We start from the raw sequence: 23,228 nt of genomic DNA, 5'->3' as shown, positions 1-23,228 counted from the left end.
GAATTGCAGAAAAACTGCTGCGAGCAATAAACGTGTTAGTATGGAGTCGTCTCGCGAAATGAAATAAATCCATATTGTGGATTAAATGTGATGAGTGCGAGAGCGCAAAGTCGGAGCCGGACGAGCGCAGGACGCACAAGGGCTTCCACGGAGGATGCAGGGGAGCCACGGGTGGAGGATCCCACGGCAAGAAGGTTCGGGGGAATCCTCGATGAATGCACGCTGTAGGGAGAGAGGGGCATCTCTGCTGCCTTGATGCCCCATCCCCATCCCATCCACCACCCCCCCACGCACCCGTTGGTCCTGCTCATTGCGTGCGATTCCTCGCGCCTCTGACGCCGGCGTCGGCGCACAGAAGTGAAGGCGGCTGAGTGACGCGGAGCGGGAGCGCATCCCTCCCGCGTGGAAGGAGCACGGGGCGCATCTCGGGGCTCGCGCGCGCGCGCGCGCGCCGGCGGATGCGGCTCCCCGCGGACACCATGCCACTGCACAGCCGCGCGCGGCTGGGTGCGATCGCCACGGGTGCCGACGTCTGAGCTTCGCGCGCCATGGACACGGCGGAGGCGATCGTCGCGCTCCTGGTGGTCCTCGTCATCGCCGTGTCGCTGCTGTCCAACGTGCTGGTGCTGATCTGCTTTCTGTACAACCCGGAGATACGCAGGCAGGTGCCGGGCTTGTTCACCCTCAACCTGACCTTCTGCAACCTGTTGCTCACCGTGTCCAACATGCCGCTCACTCTGGTGGGGCTCGTGAACAAGGGCCAGCCGGGCGGGGAGGGCTTCTGCCGCGTGGTCGGCTTCCTGGACACTTTCCTGACCACCAACTCCATGCTGAGCATGGCGGCGCTCAGCATCGACAGGTGGATCGCCGTGGTGTTCCCCCTGAGCTACCACTCCAAGATGCGCCACAGGGACGCGGCCATCGCGCTCGGCTACACGTGGGCGCACTCCATGTCCTTCTCCACGGCGGCCGCGTGCTTCTCCTGGACGGGCTACCACCACCTGTACGCCTCGTGCACGCTGTGCAACGCCAGGGGCAACAGCAGCCGGACCCAGTTCGTGGTCTTCACCGTGCTGTTCCATTGCCTCACCTTCCTGGTGTCCCTGGTGGTGCTGTGCGTCACCTACCTGAAAGTGCTCAAAGTGGCTCGCTTCCACTGCAAGAGGATAGAAGTGATCACCATGCAGACTCTGGTGCTCCTGGTGGACATTCACCCGAGGTAAGCGGCGCACTGCGCAGCAGAGTACCAGCAGTAAACGTGGTCACGGTAAACGCGGGAAACTGGGTGCGTTTGCGCTAAAATGTGCGTAAATGCGCCACCTTTCCAGTTTGCACCGTGTGCGCACTTACCAGTGAGGAGGAATATGTTCTAACACTGGTCACTTGCTTTTTCAGCAGTTTAAGCTCGTCCGCACTACATCTCTGCCCTTACTGCTAGATGCCATGGAGTTCTGGCTAATTAGTTCATTAGACTGTGATGAAGTGGCTCTGATCCTTCCTACCTGAGCTCTTTAAAATAAGTGGAGCACCGAGTTTATAGTAAGGGATTTTGTTTTGTCCTCACTGTGGTGTGATGATATTCGCTGAACAGAGAGGGGGGCTTCATTGCTCCCCGCTGCACCAAAAAAAAAAGTGTAAAAAGGATGTCTGCTTCCAAGGCACTTGCTCATTATTCAAATGATGTCTCTGTTCTTCAGTATTTGAAACATGAACAAGTCTCATTATGGAAAGTGCAGGTTTGGCTTAGTCAATTTTCCTGTATTATTAGTAAGGCACAGTTAATGCCACCATCCGTGATTGACCCACCAAGAGTAATTTATATTAAACAAAAGCCTGTACAATTAGACACTGACCGTGATTTTTTGTAGAACACTTGCCTATTGCACTTGTCAGACTAAAAGGAATGCACATGATTGAAAATGGTATTAGTCCTCAGTTACGGATATATAATTTATTCATGCCAGTGAATAAATATAGATAATTTCATTTATAACACTTCTTCCTACATTCTAAAAGGCTACTTAATCCTCCAGTGTTCACACTGTTTTAACCTGGTCCGTTCTTAGACACAGGGTATTAAGTTAAAACGAACCAGAAATTATTTTACTCAAATCAGTTTTAAGTCTTCTGTGAAATTAATTAAACAAGAGGGGACAACATAGCTTATGACACAAGATTGTATATTTATAAATGGAAATAGACAACATGTTTATCCACAGTGCCCAGGCTATGAATAGTTCACCGCTGTGAATGTGGCCAGACATCGAGAAACTGTATGTGAATCATGGAATTAAAGGCAGTGTTGACTCATCACTGTAGTATCACAGGAATAATATTTGCTGCATTTCTCACTTAACATTTATGTGTTAATAGAGCAGTATTTAAACAACTGGAAATGTTTTGTAGCAGTACAGGATAAGAGCCTCGCTACGCTACGCAAATCCAAAAGCAGTATCGTGTTCTCACCGCAATTATAGCATCTTTCAAATAATGCATCCGCTCTACAGAGAATTTCATCTCTTCAATGCACACACACACCAGCCAGTGTCAGGGTTAGTGCTGTGAATTGCCACGGGGCCAGAGTTCGGACAGGTCCGATCAACACTGATCAGCGGCAATGAAATCTAAAATAGATCAGAAGTTAAGACTTTGGGGGGAAAAAGTGCACTGAAAACTGGATTCTTCAGATCGTTTTGATCTTTTTTTCTTTACGCTGAAGCACGGGGCTCCTCACTGAGGACCATATCTTAACCGTCTTACGTCATTCCAGTAAGAATCAAACTGCTAGGTCATTTAAGCATCTTTAATATTTACATTATTCCCTCCACCCATCCATTCGTTATTAGTAACTGCTTGTGGTCACGGTGGTCCGGAGCCTTCCTAACATAGTATGAGACGCAGGGTAAACATCGGATGCGACTATACACACACACACACACACACACACACACACACACACACACACACACACACACACACACACACACACACACACTCATTTACTCTTACACATACTGCACGGCACGCAATGTAGTGCCCTCAGCTTACGTGAAAAATGAGTCTTTGGACCGTGGGGGGAGACCTGAGTACCTGGAGGAAACCCACATGAACAGAGGGAAAACATGCCAAATCCGCATAGACTGAGCCGTCTTCGCACCCTCGCCTGACCCCACAGCCCAGGAGATGTGAAGCACCAGTGCTAGCTAGTGAGCCGCCGTGCCACATGGTTGTGTTATTTAATTTTTGGACTGATATGTTTATCCAAAGCAGTTAACAGCTCTTCCCACATACACAGCAGCAGCACATCTTGGTCCAGTGACTTCAGCCTTCGGTGTAGGACACGTATCCTTAACCGCTTTGCTACCTGCTGGCTTTTTCTTTGAGGTGTTTCTTTTTTACTGTCTATCCATGACTTGAGCACGTGCTGGCTCGTGACGCCGTATCTGCGTTCCCCGCAGTGTCCGGCAACAGTGCCTGGAGGAGCAGCGCCGTCGGAGGCAGAGAGCCACCAGGAAGATAAGCACCTTCATCGGTACCTTCGTTCTCTGCTTTGCGCCCTATGTGATAACGAGGTGGGTCGCGGCCGGCGGGGACGTGTGGGTGGCGGAGGGGCTACGGCTGACTCATTGCCTGACTCCATCCCCCCCCGTATTGCAGCACTGCGACGCCACCGGGCTCTCAAACCATCCCCAAACCGCACCCCCCCCCCCCCCCCCCACCATCCCGACTGTGGCTGCACACTTTAGCCTTCCCTGGTTCTGGCTGTCAGCGACAGTGCAGGGCTGTGCTCTGCATCACTCTGACCTTGTGATAATGGATACCCTGTCGCTTACACTTGCACTTTTGATGTTCCCATTGTGCTGCGTTGCCGACCGGTGCGCTTTGTCTGGTGCCTCCCGGCAGGTGCTGCATCAGCATGGGTATTGCTCTTGGAACCGCCCGCCAGGTCACACTACTCGATGTGGCTCCGTATGATAAGGCCCTCGAGCGTCCCCGGGATGTGGGTCACACTCGGGAGCTGGCCCAGTCTAGCAGACAGCGTCAACCCTAGGTGCACGCAGCCCTCCACAGAGACAGGTTTCCTGTGGCCCCGGTACCCCCTCCATGTGTAGCAGTGCATCGATTTCCAGACTTCCATCAGGACGCAGGGAGAGTCTCCCGCTGACATCCGAAGACCACAGTTAAGCTTTATCTTGCCCTCGGAGTACCCCAGCAAACCAATAAGCCAACATCCAGTTTCAGTGGAGAACGTGCCGCTTTCCAGTTTTCGCTTAGTTGCACAGCTCCTTGTTGCCGTCGACTTTTCGCGTAGCGACCCGTAAAACGAATACTAAACTTCTCAATCTTCATTTCGTTTGGCATCTTATTTTTACGTGATCTGAAATAGTTTATTAGCCAAAACCTTTTGGTTTTCTGCCCTTGGAAGCTTAGACGGAAAGTATAAATTCCTCTTTGCACACCTTTCACCAAAGGGCAGCATCATACCAAGACAAGCAATGCAACACTTAGGGCACAGTAATCATTAAAATGGGCTCATAAGAAAACCACACACATTCGCCAAGTCTTATCTCTATCAATGGGATTTAAGCGGTTCCTTTCTGGCCTTTCAAACAGCGGGGATTTGTGTGCGAAGCCATGACATCATTCAATTGATATAGCAGAGCTGCTGATAAAAATCACACAAACAGAAGTCTGAGATATATGCGAATAGATATAGACACTTATAAACCCGTAAGCCCGGCCCCGCGTGACTGATACCGCAGGAGAAAGAGCACGCGGCTGCACTCACAACGAACTCCGGGAAAGTCGCTGTGGCTCAGATCAGCCAATCAGAAGCGAGTTTCTGCAAATCAGATTTGCCATTGCGAGCTCTTGTAAGAAGCTCTATACATTTTGATAAAAATGGTATAAATATATTATTTTATCGTGTGTCCTGTGAAGATATTTCTGTGCAACATACAGTTACATCACTGAAACTTTCTAAGAACCAGCCAGAGCAAATAAATGTTTTAAATTACTAACAGATCAAAGATCTGTTAAAAAAAAAAAGACTAAAGTCAGAGTAGTTAAATATGAAGGGGGAATAACAAAGACACCCATCAGGGACCAAAGGGGGGAGGGAATAAAATGCAATTATTATAAAGTTGTGAGAGGTTATGATTGATCTGCTGTAATAAGTGGGTCAATTGCCTGTTTGCCAGTAAAAAGACAACAGAACCTCTTATGGATTTTTTACTCATGCTTCATATCGAATAATGGTACAATTAGTTAGATTTGTTACGGAAAATAAAAATGTTCTGGGATTCTCCTGTTTGCTGCTGTGGATTCAGTGTCAAATTCTGATTCTCCTTTTCTGGCCAAAAGCTCTCCGGGAGCGAAAATGATGGCAGCTACAAACGTTAACTCTAAACTCCCAGGGCTCATGATGTATAGTCTAATAAGCACTAAACTGAGTTGCAGCACTGAAAAAGGGAGGCAAAAAGCAAAGCAATTTTAGTTTTATGTTGGACAGCAAGTTTCCTCTGCACCTGTGATTATTTATAACCTGAGATTTTCCAGGGACCAGACAATTTATCCATTAACAGCACTGTGTACTGGATCCTTTCAAGGACTGTAGGTGGCATAGCGGTTAAGGTCACAGGCTTGGCACCCGAAAACTGACAGTGCAAGAGGAGTAATAGTCCACTTTAATGTCCTGGAGCAACGTGATTAATCCAAGATGCTCCAGTAAACATATAGATGCATAAAAGTTTGAGAGGATAAGGCAATAAATAAGATATAAATTGCTATTTAGGAAAAGGTAGAGAAGTGGAGTTATTTTCTTTGAGCATGGTCTGGGAGCCTTCTAGTCAGGTCTTTAGGCACGATGTCACCTACCGGAGGGGTGCAGTAGTGCAATGGTTTGGCTGGGTCCTGCTCTCTAGTGGGTCTGGGGTTTGAGCCCCGCTTGGGGTGCCTTGCAATGGATTGGCGTCCTGTCCTGGGTGCGACCCCTCCCCCCTCAGCCTCATGCCCTGTGTTGCCAGGTTAGGCCCCGGTTTGCCGCGACCGTGCTTGGGACAAGCGGCTTCGGCAAACGTGTGTGTGTGTCACCTACTGAATAGGAGTTGCGGAAGCGTGCCTCCTTCCGCGATCTCAGGCTCTCGTGTCCCCGCAGGATCGTGGAGCTGTTCCCCGCAGTGCCTGTGAACCCTCACTGGGGGCTGCTTTCCAAGTGCTTGGCCTACAGCAAGGCGGCCTGCGACCCGTTCGCCTACTCGCTGCTGCGGAACCAGTACAGGAAGACATGCGCCGACATCGTGAACCGCATGCTGAAGAGGAGCTCTCTGAACGCATCGGGACCCAGGATGGAGAACGAGAGGAACCATGGCGCACAGATGACGGAGTGACGGGGTGGTCCTGGGAGACGAGGTCTGGGGGAGCAGCCCTGGAAGAGAACGAAGGATCCAGGGTTCACGTCGCATATGGCAGAGTCTGCTGGAGCAGCACCGGCCTCTAGGATTTAAACCCTCACCGCCTTGAACATTTACGTCTCAACGCTTCTTAGTACAAAAGTACAAAAAAAAAAAAAATTTGTGGTGCGTAGCCTGGAGCATTTGGACACTTGTACAAAAAAAAAAAAAAAAAAAAAAAAAAAAAAAGAATTACGCAGTGAGTCATCGAGCAACGTGCCCGCCTGGGGTCACGAGGGCCGCCAGCGCTCGAGGCAGGACATCCCCTGTCGGATGAGACGACGGTGCGCGACCAGCCGGAGTATTGATGGTTCCTGTGGTTTACCACAGAGGGTTGTTTCGAGCGTTCACACGTTGCAGCCCTGCTTCTTGCCACCGAAACCCGTTCACCTCCTCGCCTCCTCAGTGTACCCACAGATGTGTTTATTTTACATTTACGCTGAGGAGGGACACAAGTAATGGGACCGTTTCCCCAGGGGACGTTGGTGTACATTCGTGCTTGGACGTGGTTTTGAAGACCAGCAGAGTGGTTTTGTGTTAAAGCTGGTTACGTCACTATTTCCACTGATGCTTAACCCCCCCCAGGGGTTTAATTTTTTACAGAAAGACATTTACTTAGGCAACAACATCCCACAAACCTTGAGTAGTGCTAAAGACATCAGACTTTAACATTTCCATATTTATCAGACATGTTGACACTACATGTATAGTTTGAGTTCAGTATGTTGTACACAGTAACTAACCCTAAACCATAAACTAACCGTAACTCCTAAACCTGTAACCCTAACCCTTATTCCCTAACCCTTAACCTATAACCCTAACCCCTATCCCTTAACACTAAACCTGTAACCCTATACCTTAAACCACAACTGTAACTCCTAAACCTGTAACCCTAACCCCTAACTCTTAACCCCTAAACCTTCACCACAGGATCACTGCAAATGCCAGGTCTTTGCCCCCAAACCAACCCCAAGGTAACTTCGTAATATACTGAAATCATACTTAACATGATTCAAGAGCTCCTTTTTACTGCCCTGTAGCCATCAAAACCATCTAAGTTCCGCTCATCACATCTGTAAGAGCCTTCTGTGTTGCTTTCATAAAACATGGTCCAGTTACCCACCAGTGCAGAATGTCCCCGTTCTCCCTTCTTTTCAAGGGAAGGACCTCTCGCTCCGGACTGTGCCGCCGTTGCAGCTCATGTCAGCCGTTCAGGTTGTTCAATCGGCACGGGCATAAAAAGACTCGCGTCCTGCGAAAGGGAACAGGGCAGCCTGTACGTTCTGTGCCTTCCTCCATCCACTCCCTCAGCGCAAAAAAAAAAAAAAAAAAAAAAAAAAAAAACCCACTTCTCATTCTTCCACTAGCAGTGTCATCGCATGAGGGCATTTTAGGCAAGTCCATCAATACGCTCTTATTTCGTATAACCTCACATCGGAGCCCCTTTATTTCTCTTGGACATCCAAACACAAAGATTCAAGAAGACTAGAAACTGCTTTAAATATATACTAAGAATTTTATAATTGTTTATAATCACATATATTATTTCTCGTACAGGATACTAAGCAATAAAAGTAATTTGCAGTTAACCACTGGGTTAAAAAAACAGACATGTTTGTCTTATAATAGTACATCATAACAGGTGTTTCTCAAACTGTGTGCAAGTCATTCTCACCTCATTCACACATCATAAAAAGTAATTAAGGAAATTGAACTTTTTCCACATATGTGGAATTTTTTCTGTTTAAATATAAATAACCTGGCTCAGCACAACATTAAGCTAGTTAGAGCCAGCTGTTCCATTGGCAGATTTGCAGCCTACAGCTGGTTAAATGAAAAATGTGTGTTAATTGATTGGCCACTTTCGTTGTTAGAAGCCTTAGTTTAGACTGCAGGTCAACTCTTCTAAAGCCTGTAATGTGAGGAGCGGTACGGAGTACCCTGCATTTGCGTGTTCCCCATACCATGCGCAGATATCCATTTTTACCCCAGCAGAATTTACATACAGTTCCTCACAGTTGAAAATTGCCCCCAATCTGAAGGGTCTCCCCTAAATAGATTTCCTCTTGTCTACCCAGCCAAAGACATTTCAGGTTCACCGCTGAGACTATTCTTGCTGCAGAGCTGTTGAGTTCTGTCCTCGTTGAGTCTTTCCTTTTCCGTCATTGTATGGCAAAGCGATTCCGTTGCGTTGAGCGCCGGCCAGAGATGTGCTGCTTTTGAGCCAGGACAATGAGCTTCTCACAATGCGTTTTGTGCCTGAATGGCAATTTCAGCCCACGGTGCGAGGGTCCCAGCAGAAGCACTGTGCCGATACTGGCAGTACGGTGCCGGCAACTTGGATGCTGAGCAGGCTGCAAAATGTGGGTAGAAAAAGCTCGGTGTTGAGGCTCAGAATTATCCTGCAAGTTTTGACAGCTCTGATTACGGAAAGTTTGCAGGTGGGTGACATTAACACAGTGCGTGGAGTGTGTCTGCGTGTGTATTAGGCATCGATGCTCGCATGCTTGCTTGGTATTTCGTTTCAAAGACCGATGTATTGAAGCTCCATCAGTAAGTGCGGCAAGTGGTCACAGGTAACCTGAAAGAGGACGATCAAGCTCATTTAATGTAGATAAGCACTCATGTACATTGAGTGTTATATCTCCCACCGAACCCCTGACCATGTAGAGTTTTAAAGCGGATGCCGTAGCAACGTCCATTCAAATGGAACAAGGAAGCTTTTTTTTTTTTTTTTTTGCTTTTTATCAGCATTGGTAAAGATGTGTTCCCATCTAGATCAGACCTTTGGTGACTCTAGATGCTCCCTGACCATTTAACCTTTAGTATACCAGATGCTTAATGAAACATTTCTGGCACAAACGTGGTTATACTCACGATTTGGTGGCTGTAGAAAAGTATTGCTTTACAATTTTTCACAATTTTTTCAACTGGTCCCCTAAAACACGACCAGTCCTTAATCCTAGTATTTCTTAGCTAAATGCTGAGAAAAGTTTCGAAAATGCCGAAATCTATGAAACGTTAACGGTTGTGTCTGTGCTTAGAGTAGCAGCTGGATTGAAGAATGCATACAGAATGTGGCTTTGTGGCAAAATCATTATCCGTATCTTTCAGAATCAATATTAATTCCAGTTCATTAATTCATGGAATTAATTTAAATGTCATTCCATACAAGTGTGACTGTGTATACAGAGAATTTTCTGGATTTAGAATGCAGAAAAGTGGCAAATGTCTCAGAGTGAACACTTCAAAATGCAGCCTGTAGCTTTGGGAAGTTTCCGTACACCTCAGAGAAGTTATCCTGATTCTTACCTCCAAAAAAGTTATTTGGAAAATCTGTCAGGTTGGGAATTATAAGTTGGAGTTGTGGCTTTCATAGTGAAACTTTCGTCTGCTGCGTCTCATGAAAAGCAGCGTTAAGATCGGTAAAAGTTGCTGTATCCATGGAAACCGTTTCATTGTGACTTCTGTCCCCCCCCCCCTTTTTAGACCTAGCTTTATGTCAGGGTACGAATTACTCAAAATAGGGGGCCCGAGCGTTTGTTTTTAATGACAGACTACTGAAAAAGTTTAGAAGTGCTTCAGCCAAAATGTCATGTGCTGCAAGGATCAGAGCAGGAAAACTGAGAATGTAGTCATTTTTTAAATAGGATGGTGAAAGTATGAAATATCCTCTTCATGCACCCAATTTCAATCTGCAGGCAGTTCTCACCCACAAAATTTCAGTCTTCATATTTGAAGATCAGTACATATTCCGCACTGTAATTCTTGCCTGACATAAGCAAGATGCAAGTATTCGGACATAAATCGTTTGAAAATGTAGCATATTTTCTGAGCAGCTGGCCGGACCAGGAGCGATGAATAAATTACCAGCAAGGGGAAGTAGCACATACATGTTTTAACAAGTTGTTTCAGTTAGGAATTTTCTGTTAAGCAAAGAAAATTTGTCAAGTGTGTAAATGACGATTACTCAACCATCAGTGATCTTCATTCATAAAGTCCCAAGATTACCATTTTTTCCACCTGGCTACTGCTCACATGTCAAGAAGTTTGTTTTAACGGAAAAGAAAATTAAATTCAGGCACGAAGATGGTTAGCTTGTTACTTTAAGTGGCTTTGACATATGTACATGGCTCACATCACATAATTAACATACCTTCTGTCAAATGTGAAAGGGGTTTCATAACAAATCTTCCAAACCAAAGCATTGTGGGAAATGAAGGGAGGGTTAACCGCTTTTAGGCCTTATCAGTTCTTATCCACTCACATGCAGCAAATAAACTCATTTCACTCATTTGTTTTATATTGAGTGATTACAACTAACATTTGCACTGGAAAAACATGAACATACTGTACATGTTTTATTCTTGTATAAATTAAGAATGTTCATACATAGTCACTTAGCAAAAAAGAAACATTATATGGCAGTTACACAAAAAAAATAACCTGGACATGAGGTGTGTAATTAAATTTGACTAAAAGATAAATACCTGTATACTAGTACTAATGTGGCTTACCATTGTAATTTCTGGATTTTTAAACTGCAATTTTACAGATAAAGCAGATTTCACTCTACTGTGTAATAGTTTTTGAAGATGTGTTTATTACCTCAGTATACCTTATTACCATCATTTATTACTTGATCACTTAAGCTATGATACCAAACAAGTTTTATTTTTGCTTTCCACCCTATAGAGAAATACAGTGCTCAATTATAAATGTAACATATTTGATCTAGAACTGATTTCAGCATCTAAGATTGTATACAGAACAGGGTATTTTGATAATTTGTCATTTAAAAAAATTAGATCATTTTAATGGAGGATCTCTGAAATGTCTTCTCCAAATGAGCCTAAAGCTTCTTGGTTTTTTAAAAGAGTAATTCAGATTATAAAATAGAAACCCAAACTTCTAAAATTTATATCATTTTCAGATTGCCATTTTGTTTGTTCTGTGAAATGTTATGTAAAATATATTGGTTTATATTTTTGTTAAGAATAACTATTGCTTAATTTTGTTAAATATATTTATTGTACATCTAAATAAATTATGTAATGTTGAAACAATGTATTTTGGCACACAAGGTTTGAAAATAGCAACTGGCTATCTTTTATAACCATGTTAGCTGCTCAATTATCTTGTGCCATTAGGGCATGGTTTCACATATACTAAATAGGTTTTGCAGATTAAGTACTATATTAACAAAAGTGGGTCAAAAGTACCAAAAATATTTCTGATAAATATATACCCAATGTTTTCATACAGTATTAAGAGGTCCACAGAATGGCCAAGATATGAAACATTATTTAATGCAATTAATTGAACTCTTCTCACACACTGAGAATACAAATAAAGAGGACTAAACTAGTACAATAACTACAAATTATTAAAGCTATAAGTAATTGGCCATGGAGAGAGGGAACAAAACTCCCAATTGAAAGGCAAAAGAAAAAAAATAAACCCAGGGTGTAAGTGTTAGTGGCTGCACCCACTTCTGGACAAAATTCAGCATGTATCTCAGTCTATTCAGACACTGAATCAAAGTTCTCATCGTTTAGAAATATCTTTCAAGATGTTGAGTTTGACACACAGATGTGTAGCAGTGGTGAACTGATGTACAGGTTTTATTACATTTTCTGGCCATATAAAAGCAAATGGAAACTACCACCAGCCAAATAATTAAACAAAAATGACCCATCAGCTAGAGCCAAAATGGCCTGTTGGGAACCAAAGAAGCGAAAAGGAAAACACAACAGAACCACCCAAGCAGCAGTCGCTCTCACGACCAGCACTCCAACGTTCATCAAAATGCAACACTAACCTTCCCGATTGAACTTCCTGGAAAGAAATTCCTTTCTCAGCCCTTTGTCTCACAAAGACCCAGTCCAACCAACATCAATATGAAGCCACCAAGAACATCCAGCATTGCCAACATATAACTCCATGACAAAACCAAGAAGCTTAACTACCTTCTCTAGCCAGCCAACAGGACACCAACAAGGAGATTTCATTGAAGTTGTCAAATGGGCACCTCCTTCATCGGTGTTTTGTTGCATTAGGCCCACAACCCCTCCGGAAAACTGACCAGTGCACTCTGGCGTCCCAGACCCACCACCCTCTGCACAAATGTTTGATACCCTTCACCCTCAACAAACACTGCAACACCACAAACTCAACAACCAATTAAACCACAGCACCATACATACCTTCAAAAACCGCCACCTTCACAAACTCAAATCATGGATTATCTCCATACCTACCAGCAGGAAGTGCAAAAGCACTACTCCACAAATGTAAAGTACCCTAATTAACAAGGTCACACCCCATTAATTACCATCAGGTGCCTCCCATTACTAGCCACCTGCCACTAATTTTCCATCACAACACACCTCCATCCAACCTGTGCCCGCAACTTCCCTACTCCCTTCTCAACCATAACCACTGACTCACCTTCTCAACTGCCTCAGACAGCTCCTTCACTGCCACCTTTAGCAAGGGGCCTCTAATATCAGATTCCCCCAACAACAACGTAGCTGATTTAGCCACAAACCCCAACACCTACCTCTATTGGTCTCACGTGAGCCTGCCATCCACAGTCTCTTATTACCCTACCTTTTAAACTCCTACAAAATGTAAATATTTTAAGGTGACATCCCAGGTAAGAAAAAGGTACCAATGTTCACGAATGACTATCTTCAAAGACTTGGCGTCCTTCAGAAAGACAACATCGGGAGACATGGCTCTGTTTTAAATAGGATCTTAAATAAATTCACATTTTTCCCAGTAATATGTCACAGGGAAGACTCAGAGTTTGTGCTGTCAAATTGGGGTAGTCTGCCACCTGTGAATATACTCTGTTTCAGGGACGCTTTAGTGCTAGTGCCATGCTGTTCTTGATAATGGAATGACAACGTGGGATACACACCTCGTGGCTCGAACGACTCTGATTGCAAACACTGATTCCCGCCGCCGAGACTCAACAGCGTCTTCATTCGGCATCAGTCTGAAGGTAATTAGAGCCAAAACACAAACTGCTTGTCGCCACGGTGGTTGGCGCACAGATTTGCCACTCAGTGAGAATATTCAGCAGGTCCTTCATCTGTCCTTTTGTCCCTGAAGTTTTGAACTGAAGTTTCAGATTTGCCCGTATGAACCTTTAGATGTGGACGTACTTCCATTTTCACATGGCTTTTTACATCTCTTCGTCTGAGCAGCAGGAAATACTGTAATTAAGAGTATTTATATATAATGACAGTTGCCAATTCAAGCCCCACTTTCCAGTACTACTTCAGTACCCTTGAGTAAGGTACTTACTTTGACCTTTCCCACAATAATACCCTGATATATTTGTAAATGAATCACTGTAATTGTAGATTTATTATTATTTCATTAGCACACGCCATTCTCAAAAGTGACTTACAGTCTTAGGTTTGTACACTAAGCTACTTAAAGTGATTTACACATTTATAGAGCAGGGAAATTTTTACTGTATGCCCTTGGGTTAAGTCCCTTGATCATGGGTGCTACAGCAGAAGGTAGGACTTGAACCCAGGTCATTCAAGTGAAAGGTGGCAGCTCTGACCACATTGTAACCTGGTGGCCTTTTTCACACCGCCCTTCATATCTGAATATTGAATATATATGTAGGCAGGCAGCAGAGTGGATCTAATGATTCATTTTGTAAATACTTGGAGAAGCGATGGACTTCTTGTCATGTAAATGAATAAGAAATGACAAGGTTGCTGCTTTGTATCCCTCGCTCTGTATGTCTCATTTGTTCACGCCTTTTCTTGTCATTATTGTTTTCCGGGCATCCTTATCCTCTCTTTTCATCTCTTTTCTGGACCGGAACATGGACTGGAACATGTACCTGTGTTTGATGTCCATCAGCTCGTCTGTGTGTCTAATCTGTTTACCGACACGAGCAGATCAGTCGAATCGGCAGGTAAAAGGGAAGTGTTTCCATGAACGTGACACCAACGGACAGACGCTCACTTCAAAGCCCAGGGAAAGCTGTGAGGGACCACGGTATCCTTTGAACCACTGACACAGTCATATGCTGCCTCTGTCCACCCACGTGGCTCAATGGCTTTAGGATGGTGTCACGACCACGCACACACCTCAACCAGCGGCACCTGACTCCGATTATGCACCTGTCTGCAATCTCAGCATTCATCCATAAAAGCCATCTCTCTCCCAGCTCTCTCGCAGTTACGGAATCTCTTAGAGACAACTGTCCCTCCTGCGGCCACGACGCTTCCTCGGTGCCTTACCTGGCCTCCTCCGAGTACCTCGCTCTTTGTTCCCTCGCCCGTCTCCTTGTCCCTGGTCCTGTTTCTTAGGGCATGGAACCTCGCTTCACGTCATCGGCCGCGTCTTCGGATTCTCCTCTTGAACCACGTTTGTACCTCGGGTTGAACCACGCTTGCGACCGACTCGGAGTATTGCCTTGTCCCAAGTATCCGTACAATAAACGATCCCACAATATGGGGGGTGCGGTGGTGCAGTGGGTTTGGGTGGGGCCTGCTCTGTAGTGGGTCTGGGGGTTGAGTCCTGCTTGGGGTGACTTGCAGTGGACTAGCGTCCTGTCCAGGGTGTGTCCCCTCCAGCCTTGCGTCCTGTGCTGCCGGGTTAGGCTCTGGTTTGCTGTGACTCCTCTCAGGACAGGTGTGTGTGTGTGTGTGTGTGTGTGTGTGAGCGTGAGATCCCACAATTGGGTCCACACTCTGGTCTGCTCTGTGCAACAGATGGCAGGACGGTCCGCGCTGACCTCTCGATCCCTGATTGCATTTGTCGTCGGGTGATGGGAATATACATGTTTATCGGACCTGCTTTTGCTAAACGTCACTCAGCTGGTCGCAGCTTTGAAATTTTGCCAGGACCCTGCAAATCAGAATGAGGCACTAAATATAGATGGTATTTTTTTTCTTAACTGAACATGCGCACACTGTGGAAGCACAGGTGGTACAGATGTGTGAGAGTAAGAATTAATTTCCACAGTCAATTTCAATATAAAAGAGGAATTAAAGCGCAGCTCACAATAACCATGCGGAACCTACGATTATGCTGTTTACTTAACGCTTGCTGAAAGGGTCGTTATTTTATTATTTCATTCAGACTGCTCTTCTGGGGAAGTTCTGCACCTCTCTCGTGGGTGGTACAGCAGGGGGGCTCATGCTCATCCCGGGACCTGAACAAGCACACCTGATGCCACCAGCCTGTGTTGGGCACAGAGATGCTGGTACTTTTTACTCCGATCAGAGGTGAGCAATCGCCACATACAGGTTAGCAGGCTGTCTGAGTTGCAGCTCCACCATTGCTTTACCACGTTGGATGGGTGTCCTTTCCAGGACAGTATGATCTTTGTTAGGAGGGAGGAGGCGGCACTCTGTACTTTTACAAGTCCCTCCTAACCAAACCAAACCATCATTTAATATACCTCGCCCAAGTTCCTGTGCTCTTCTTGTCAGGAGCACCGTGTGCTTTTTCCACTCCGCGGGTAGGTTTCTGAGCAGCAGGATGGCGGGCTTCCTGTAATTGCAGATCTGCGAGAGCCGGAACGAGTGGGTGGCTCTCCTCCTCGATGTGCTTTTTCCCTTTTTTTTTCCCATTTTTTTCTTTCGGCAAGCAGGCAGCCGTGACGGCAGCAGTGGAGTCTGAGCAATTAGGACCTTGTGTGTAAGGCGGCGCAGCACAGCACACACACACATACACACGCAAAAACTCATGCGAACTGGAGAATTAACAAAAAGCAGGAGAAATTCCCGAAACAAAGAGTACGCCAAGGGCCGGAGTGCAAAAACACGATGGAAGGTGCATTAGTACCTACGAGAACAATAAAAGTGACAAGTAATAAAATACTTATTGAAATGATTCTACTAATAGTGTGCTGCTTTTATTAATGTGTAATTAAGATCGCATGTGCGCTTTACTACATATTTTCATTAGGGATACCACGGCAGGATCTCCCCACAGAACAGCGTTGCGGTTGCTTCACAGACGTGGAGACACTTTCACGTGCTGCTGCTCTCTAAGACCTAAATGCTCCTCCTGGTATTATCTCTGTCCCCAAAGTGCCCAGGGCTCAAGACTTAAAAAAACAGATGCTAAATACTCCTTTAAGTTTATGCAGAACTTTATTAGGATTTGAAATCAAATTACATAAGTTACATATATTAAGTTTTCACATGATGAATACAGAAAGTAATGTATAAATAACACTGTGATCTAGGCAGTGGACATAATATTTAGAGATAAGAGACTAAAACGCGAAGAGAATGTGAAGTTGACAAGAGAAATGGTGAAATATCTAAACTGTTACGTTAAGTTTTACACCATCATCTTGACTAAGGCACATTCCCAAGCATTTAGTTACTTAAGAAAAAAAAGATGAGATTTTTTTTTTTTTGGTACTTGTAGCATTATAATTGAAAAGACAAATCAATGCTGCACGTTGGCAATTCATAAACCTTCGTCCTTTATCGGAATGCAGCTGGGAACAAAATCTCTTCCAAATATCTCAGTGGTTTTATCGCAAAATTAAAGCTAAAACAAAATATTTCATCTGGAATGTTCCTTTGTTGGGACTTCACGAGTTACAAATACTGCATGTTATTTAAGTAAGAAAACATGCTCAAATTAAGATTAATTCTAGATTAAAAAGGAGTCACTATAAAGATGTAATGTAGCCCAAGACTGGGATTAGCCTGTGTGCCGAAAGTGCTTTGGTCTGTCAAAATATTTCTCAGTGTGGGCTCTTGTGGTGCTTTTCTGATGCGGTAACGCTGCATAATTAAATAATAGAACGAAGCATTTTAAATTTACACTCTTGCATGTAAACTACAATAAGGTGCACTTTGAATCAAATACCAAACTGGGGTAAGATCAGTGAGTCCAGTTACGGTTTCAATAAGGAAAATGTCAAAAGAAGCGACATGAATGAGAACCAAATTTGATTCCAAAAAGATGACACAATAGTTTAGTCGAGAAAGATGCAAAATACGGGCGATTATGTACCTGCTGCTATAACACAAGTATGCATTAGTATATATAATATTTTGGAATTTTAGAATATGGTAGAAATGCCATCTATTTTAAAGTGTTACTCCTTTTCAAATTTCCTTGCTTTTCAATGCTTTTCACAGTTTTGGTAGTTTCCATTAAAAGCATCTTTTGCTTCAAAACCTGCAGAAGTCCATTTAAAACGAAAAGAAGTTTTATTTAAAGAAACGCCGGCCGTGAGTTGAATGGGACGACCGTCCTTGTCATTTGATGGGTGTCGCCAGTGTGTACGGTGCCTACGAGTGGTTCAGGTGTCCCCGGGTGCAAAGACGCACCTTTGTGTGGCAAAAGCACACCTGACTGCCAGTCCGTCTCTTCCACCTGCCTTTGCCCTGTCTTTCTGCGTGCCTATGTCCCACGGTGGTTCCTTCTGGGATGTCGCAGCGATGGCCTCCCGGACAGGTTCACGGGCTGTTTACGGTACTTCTCCATGATCTCCCTGATGCGGGACAGGTTGGATCGGGCGATGACAAAGTCGCAGCGAGTGGCGCCCATTTCATAGCCCACCTCGCACACCTTGCTGGAGGGGACGTAGCCCTCTGCCTTGGCCGTCACCTTGTACTCGCCGGGGTTCAGAAGACGCCAATAGTCTCCATCGGACACTAATCAGAAAAGAGAACGAGGAGCCTTCAGGACTCAGACACTGAAAACACAGCAGTGAATTTACCAATTTTCATTTTACATCAGTTTTGAGCACCTGCAAAGTGATTAGATTTTACTCTTTGTTATTAAAAGCAATATATTATTTATTTTCAGTTATTTGAAATCACACACACACACACACTGAAACCGCTTGTCCCGAGCAGGGTCGCAGCGAGCTGGAGTCTTACCTGGCAACACAGGGCACAAGACTGGAGGGGGAAGGGATACACCCAGAACAGGATGCCAGTCCATCACAAGACACCCCAAGCAGGACTTGAACCCCAGACCCACCAGAGAACAGGCACAGGTCAAATCCGCTGCACCGTCGCACCCCTTATTATTTAAAATAATTATCTCTCTCTCATGCACACTGTCCTTTACAGGGTCGCGGGGAGCCGAAGTCTAACCCGGCAACATAGGGCAAAAGGCTGGAGGGGGAGTGGACGCACCCAGGATGGGATGCCAGTCTGTCACAAAGCACCTCAAGCAGGACTCGAACCCCAAACCCACCAGAAAGCAGGACCTACACCAACCCACTGCGCCACCACATCCCCCTTATCACAAACATTTACGATTTTTCACTTTAATGTTTCCCTCTGGGTGCGGTGGCGCAGTGGGTTGGACCGCAGTCCTGTTGTCTGGTGGGTCTGGGGTTCGAGTCCCGCTTGGGGTGCCTTGCGGCGGACTGGCGTCCCGTCCTGGGTGTGTCCCCTTCCCCCTCTGGCCTTACGCCCTGTGTTGCCGGGTAGGCTCCGGTTCCCCGTGACCCCGTAAGGGACAAGCGGTTCTGAAAATGTGTGTGTTTCCCTCCAATTGGTATTCTGACAATGTCTGAAAAAGGGTCTTGCATTATATGCTTTTGTAGGGAATCCCAGTGTGGGAAACGAACGATGCTGTAAAAATCATTCTAAAAATTACCCAGACGGTGTGAATCAAAACCCAGATCAAGTGCGTTTAAATTACACCCTCCAGATAGTACCATTTTCATAGGTCCCTTCACACCAGAGGGCCAGCCTCCAGGTTCACGCCAACATTTAGAGTATTTTCTCATAACGTGTTCAAAAAATGCACCTAATAAGTGCTTTCAAATGTTCACGCTAGCCGGAAGGCTCCTGCACCGACAACCGCTATCCGAAACACGTAGAGAAATATTTTTAGAGAGAGAGAATGGGGTCTGTTGTCTGAGAGTAAACTGACTCTGAGTCATTGTTCTCCCATCTGTAGAAAAATAGCTTTGTCACTCTGTATTACTGAGAAGGCTTTTGTTAGTATTAAACCCGCATAAACAGCTTGTCCATCTTCAGCGAAGGAAACATATGGGTTGAGCTGTATTTTTTTGCATCGCGTAAATATTGCGCACGAGAGCAACTGCATGACTGGCGAATACAGATATGAACAGACAGCTGTTTATCATCTTTTCTCTGAGAGCAAAGCAAATCTAACCAGCACAGATTTTTTTTTGTTTTTTTTTAAAAAAAAAAAAAAAAAAAAACAGCAGAAGTAGAGCCTTTATTCTAAAATTTGCATCATATTTGTTTTGGGGACAGGTATGCAGAAAACTGGGATATTAGTCTGTTGAAATGTCATCTTCTCCCCCCACTTTCGGTATCGTGCCCCCTACCAAGCTACAGTTCATGCTCAATCGGTCAGCACCGCGGGTGACATCACTGGCGCTGCCCGGTTGCTCTAAATTCAGCAGCTGCCATGAAATATCTTCCGCTTGTTACTCACAGACAATACCGCAAAACAACAGTCATTTTCCTTTTAGAAAAATTAAGTGCACAAAACTGAAGGTCACACTGCAGAATCCGCGGCAGGAACAAAACGAACAGAACATCACTCAAAGTGACGGCTAATGGACGTTAACGCAAACAGACGCCGCTGGGGTGGGGGGGTGGGGGGGCACAATTGTCTTCATTGTTTTTGTTTTTCCTGGACTTTAAAAATAGCAGTGAATGTTGTCACGCCGAATTTACCTGCTGCGCATCCTGCAGGCGTACCTTTGTGTCGGCTGAAGTCAAAGCCCAGCCCGTAGCAAGAGCTGTCCTTGTGATCCAGCAGGAGAGATGGAACGTTTTATCTCCCAGCAACGTGGGGCGGGAGACACGAACGCTTTTTCGACAAAGCGATGCAGAGTTTAACACTTGCTGGACAAGGCGAGGAGGAGCCCCGCATTTTGCGGACCTGATCATCTAGACCTTATCTCTTCCTAGACAAGATGAGGTGGAGGTCAACGCTCCCAGGGCAGGGGATGGACTACTTAACACTTATGGACAAGGTGAGGTGAGAAAGGTCTGGAGATCTGCAAGTCGTTGTGATCACGATCCAAAATGTACTTTTCCATACCAAAGTCAATGATCTCAACATTTACTTATTTACCTGATGCTTTTCTCCAAAAAAAAAAAAACTTATTATGTTAAGCAACCTACCATTATCTATCCCTTTATACAGCTGGGTATTTTACTGGAGCAATTTAGGATAAGTACCTTGCTCAAGGGTACTACAGCTGGAGGTGGGATTTGAACTTGAAGTCTTTTAGGGGTAAACACAGCAGCTCTAACCACCACACTACCAGGTGCCCCACAAACAAAGCCCATGTCAAGCTATGGCAGCTTTTTGAAATGAATTTTGAAGCACAGAACTGTTGCTTTTTTCAGCACTAAACCAGACTCACATCACAAACCATAGATAATACACACACACACACTCTCTTTCGGAACCGCTCGTCCCATACGGGGTCGCAGAGAACCGCAGCCTACCCGGTAACACAGGGCGTAAGGCCGGAGGGGACACACCCAGGACGGGACACCAGTCCATCGCAAGGCACCCCAAGTGGGACTCGAACCCCAGACCCACCGGAGAGCAGGACCCGGTCCAACCCACTGCGCCACCGCACCCCCTTTTCATAGATAATACACTTTGCCTATTTATTTTCCTAATAAGCACTCTTACCCTGAGCTGTAAAGCATATCATTTTACCGATTTTAATGCCTGAGGCTCCTATTCAGAACTATCGCTAGACTTTGAATCGGTCTGTTATCGATCGCTTAATGACGGCTCCTTCAAAATCCAGATCTGCACCTTTTCAGTGTTCCTCGTGGAACACTGATTTTTTTGTGAGACCTGTGTGAAAACACACACACACCAAAGCCACTCGTCCCGAGTGGGGTTGCAGTGAGCCGGAGCCTAACCTGGCAACACAGGGCATAAGGGGACACACCCAGGACGGGATGCCAGTCCATCACAAGGCACCCCTAGCAGGACTCGAACCCCAGACCCACCAGAAAGCATGACCCAGCCAAGCCCGCCGCACCACCGCACCCCATTCTGTGAAAACACTTTTTTTTTAATTCAAGAACACTTGGTGTTCTTTCAGAACTAGTTTCAGCTCCGGTAACGGAGGATGACTAAGGGGAGACTGATCAAGATCCCTTGGCCCTGAGGTTCTGCAATAAAGTAAAAAATCCTTTCTAACCAGCAAACTTTATGACTCACAATTTATTATTAGCTTCATCTCACTCATGAAGCCACACAGGCCAGGGAAGGTAACCAGACAGATGCTCTATATTCATGCACATCATTACGGGACATGCTGCATGCTAACATCTGCCTTAGGGTACCCCTTCAATGGTGTGCCGAGTGTCACCTAATTGGCCCCGATTTCAGAAGATTCACTTTGCGAGCAGTCTTTCCGAGTCTCTTCTTTTCATTTACTTAAATCCTTGAAGAAACTCAGTGTACCTGCCTGTCTAATAACATGTAAGGGTGTGCCATAGGTAAGACTTTTCTGATTGGATCATTTCAGCTTCTGTAACAGCAATATTAAAATTATTTATTGGTAAAAAAGTTACATGGGGGGCTAGCTAGCTGAGAGTATAGCACAAAAACCTACTTGTATAATAAAATTAGAAAAACTACGTATACATTGGGGAGGTGCGGTGGCACAGCAGGCTTGGCTGGGGCCCGCTTTGTGGTGGGTCTGGGGTTCGAGTACCACGTCAGGTGCCCTGTAGCGGACTGGCGTCCCGTCTGGGGTGCGTCCCCTCCCCCTCCCGTGCCCTGCGCCGTCAGGGGAGGCTCCGGCTTGTCGCGAGCCCGCTCGGGCTAAGTGGTTGCAGACATAGTGTGTGTATGTGTGTATACATATACATTCTGTTGGAGGTATTCCTCATAGCACCATGGCGCACCAGGTGGCATAAGTAGTTAGAGGTATGAAACTGCAACTGAAAAATTTGAGATTGGATCCCGACTTCCAACGTAAAACCCTTGACCATGGAATTTTGAACTGACACTGTAAAAATTAGCCAGTTGCATAAGTGGGTAAATTATTGTAAGCAGCTGGAGTACAGACCCAACATTATAAATCGCTTTTGGGTAAAAGAGATAAAAGAACGTAAAAATGAAAATGTAAAGGGTACACAGAAATCCACTGTAATTCCCTGCTTTAAGAGCACACGCAATTCGTGAGGGCGTACGAGATCAATCAGTATAAGACAGAAAACCGTTTCAGATCCATACCTTATTTTCAAAGACAAGCTCCGTTAAAAAAGGGAAACGGGCACCATGTGCGAGAGATGCACACCCTGTTCGGCGAATGGTTTGATGACGGATGTGAACCTGGTCATCATTTCCAACACCACGTTTGACAAAAAGTTCAGAGCTAAATGTACTGTTTCACTGACTGTTCAAGGTATTGACACAAGAGCAGCTTGAAGATGAGATTTTATTCATTATGCACAAATCTTGAGCCAACTGTGTCTTTAGTGCTTACATTTTTGCCATGGGTATTTACTATGATTGCTGAGAAGAACTTTCATATCCATCTTTGGAATAGCTGAGCTCAGTATGACAGTAATCAGTGGAAGCCTGAGGTTTGGCTTAGAGTCACATTTCTGCAGACTAGATTCATCTTCTATTTTCCTGGTAGGTCTTGAACACTCTATACGTTCTCAGCATTGTCGCTGACAAGGTCTGCGGTTACACCTTGCCCACAGAAACTGGATTTACCATGTCAGCGATACGTACTGCTCTCGGCGCAAAATGAAGTTGAGTCAAGAAGAAATCACAAGACAT

General features: G+C 45.3%; 2 protein-coding genes across 2 annotated transcripts in view; one reads left to right on the top strand and one right to left on the bottom strand.

Annotated features, from left to right (window-relative positions):
- Window positions 1-548: 548 nt before the first annotated feature.
- gpr26 (G protein-coupled receptor 26) lies at window positions 549-6,389 on the top strand. The gene is made up of 3 exons (XM_018760897.2): window positions 549-1,219; window positions 3,459-3,572; window positions 6,158-6,389. The coding sequence occupies exons 1-3, from the start codon at window positions 549-551 to the stop codon at window positions 6,387-6,389; spliced, it is 1,017 nt and encodes a 338-aa protein (XP_018616413.2).
- Window positions 6,390-16,688: 10,299 nt separating this feature from the next.
- LOC108939742 (inactive carboxypeptidase-like protein X2) overlaps window positions 16,689-23,228 on the bottom strand; it is a 46,730-nt gene continuing 40,190 nt past the window's right edge. Inside the window, exon 14 of the mRNA XM_018761332.2 lies at window positions 16,689-18,115. Coding sequence (XP_018616848.2) covers window positions 17,862-18,115 — 254 coding nt within the window. The 3' untranslated portion in view covers window positions 16,689-17,861. The remainder of the gene's footprint in view (window positions 18,116-23,228) is intronic.

Source organism: Scleropages formosus, chromosome 24 (assembly GCF_900964775.1).
Source record: "Scleropages formosus chromosome 24, fSclFor1.1, whole genome shotgun sequence".
Classification (NCBI taxonomy): Eukaryota; Metazoa; Chordata; class Actinopteri; order Osteoglossiformes; family Osteoglossidae; genus Scleropages; species Scleropages formosus.
This window is presented reverse-complemented; position numbering and strand designations above follow the sequence as displayed.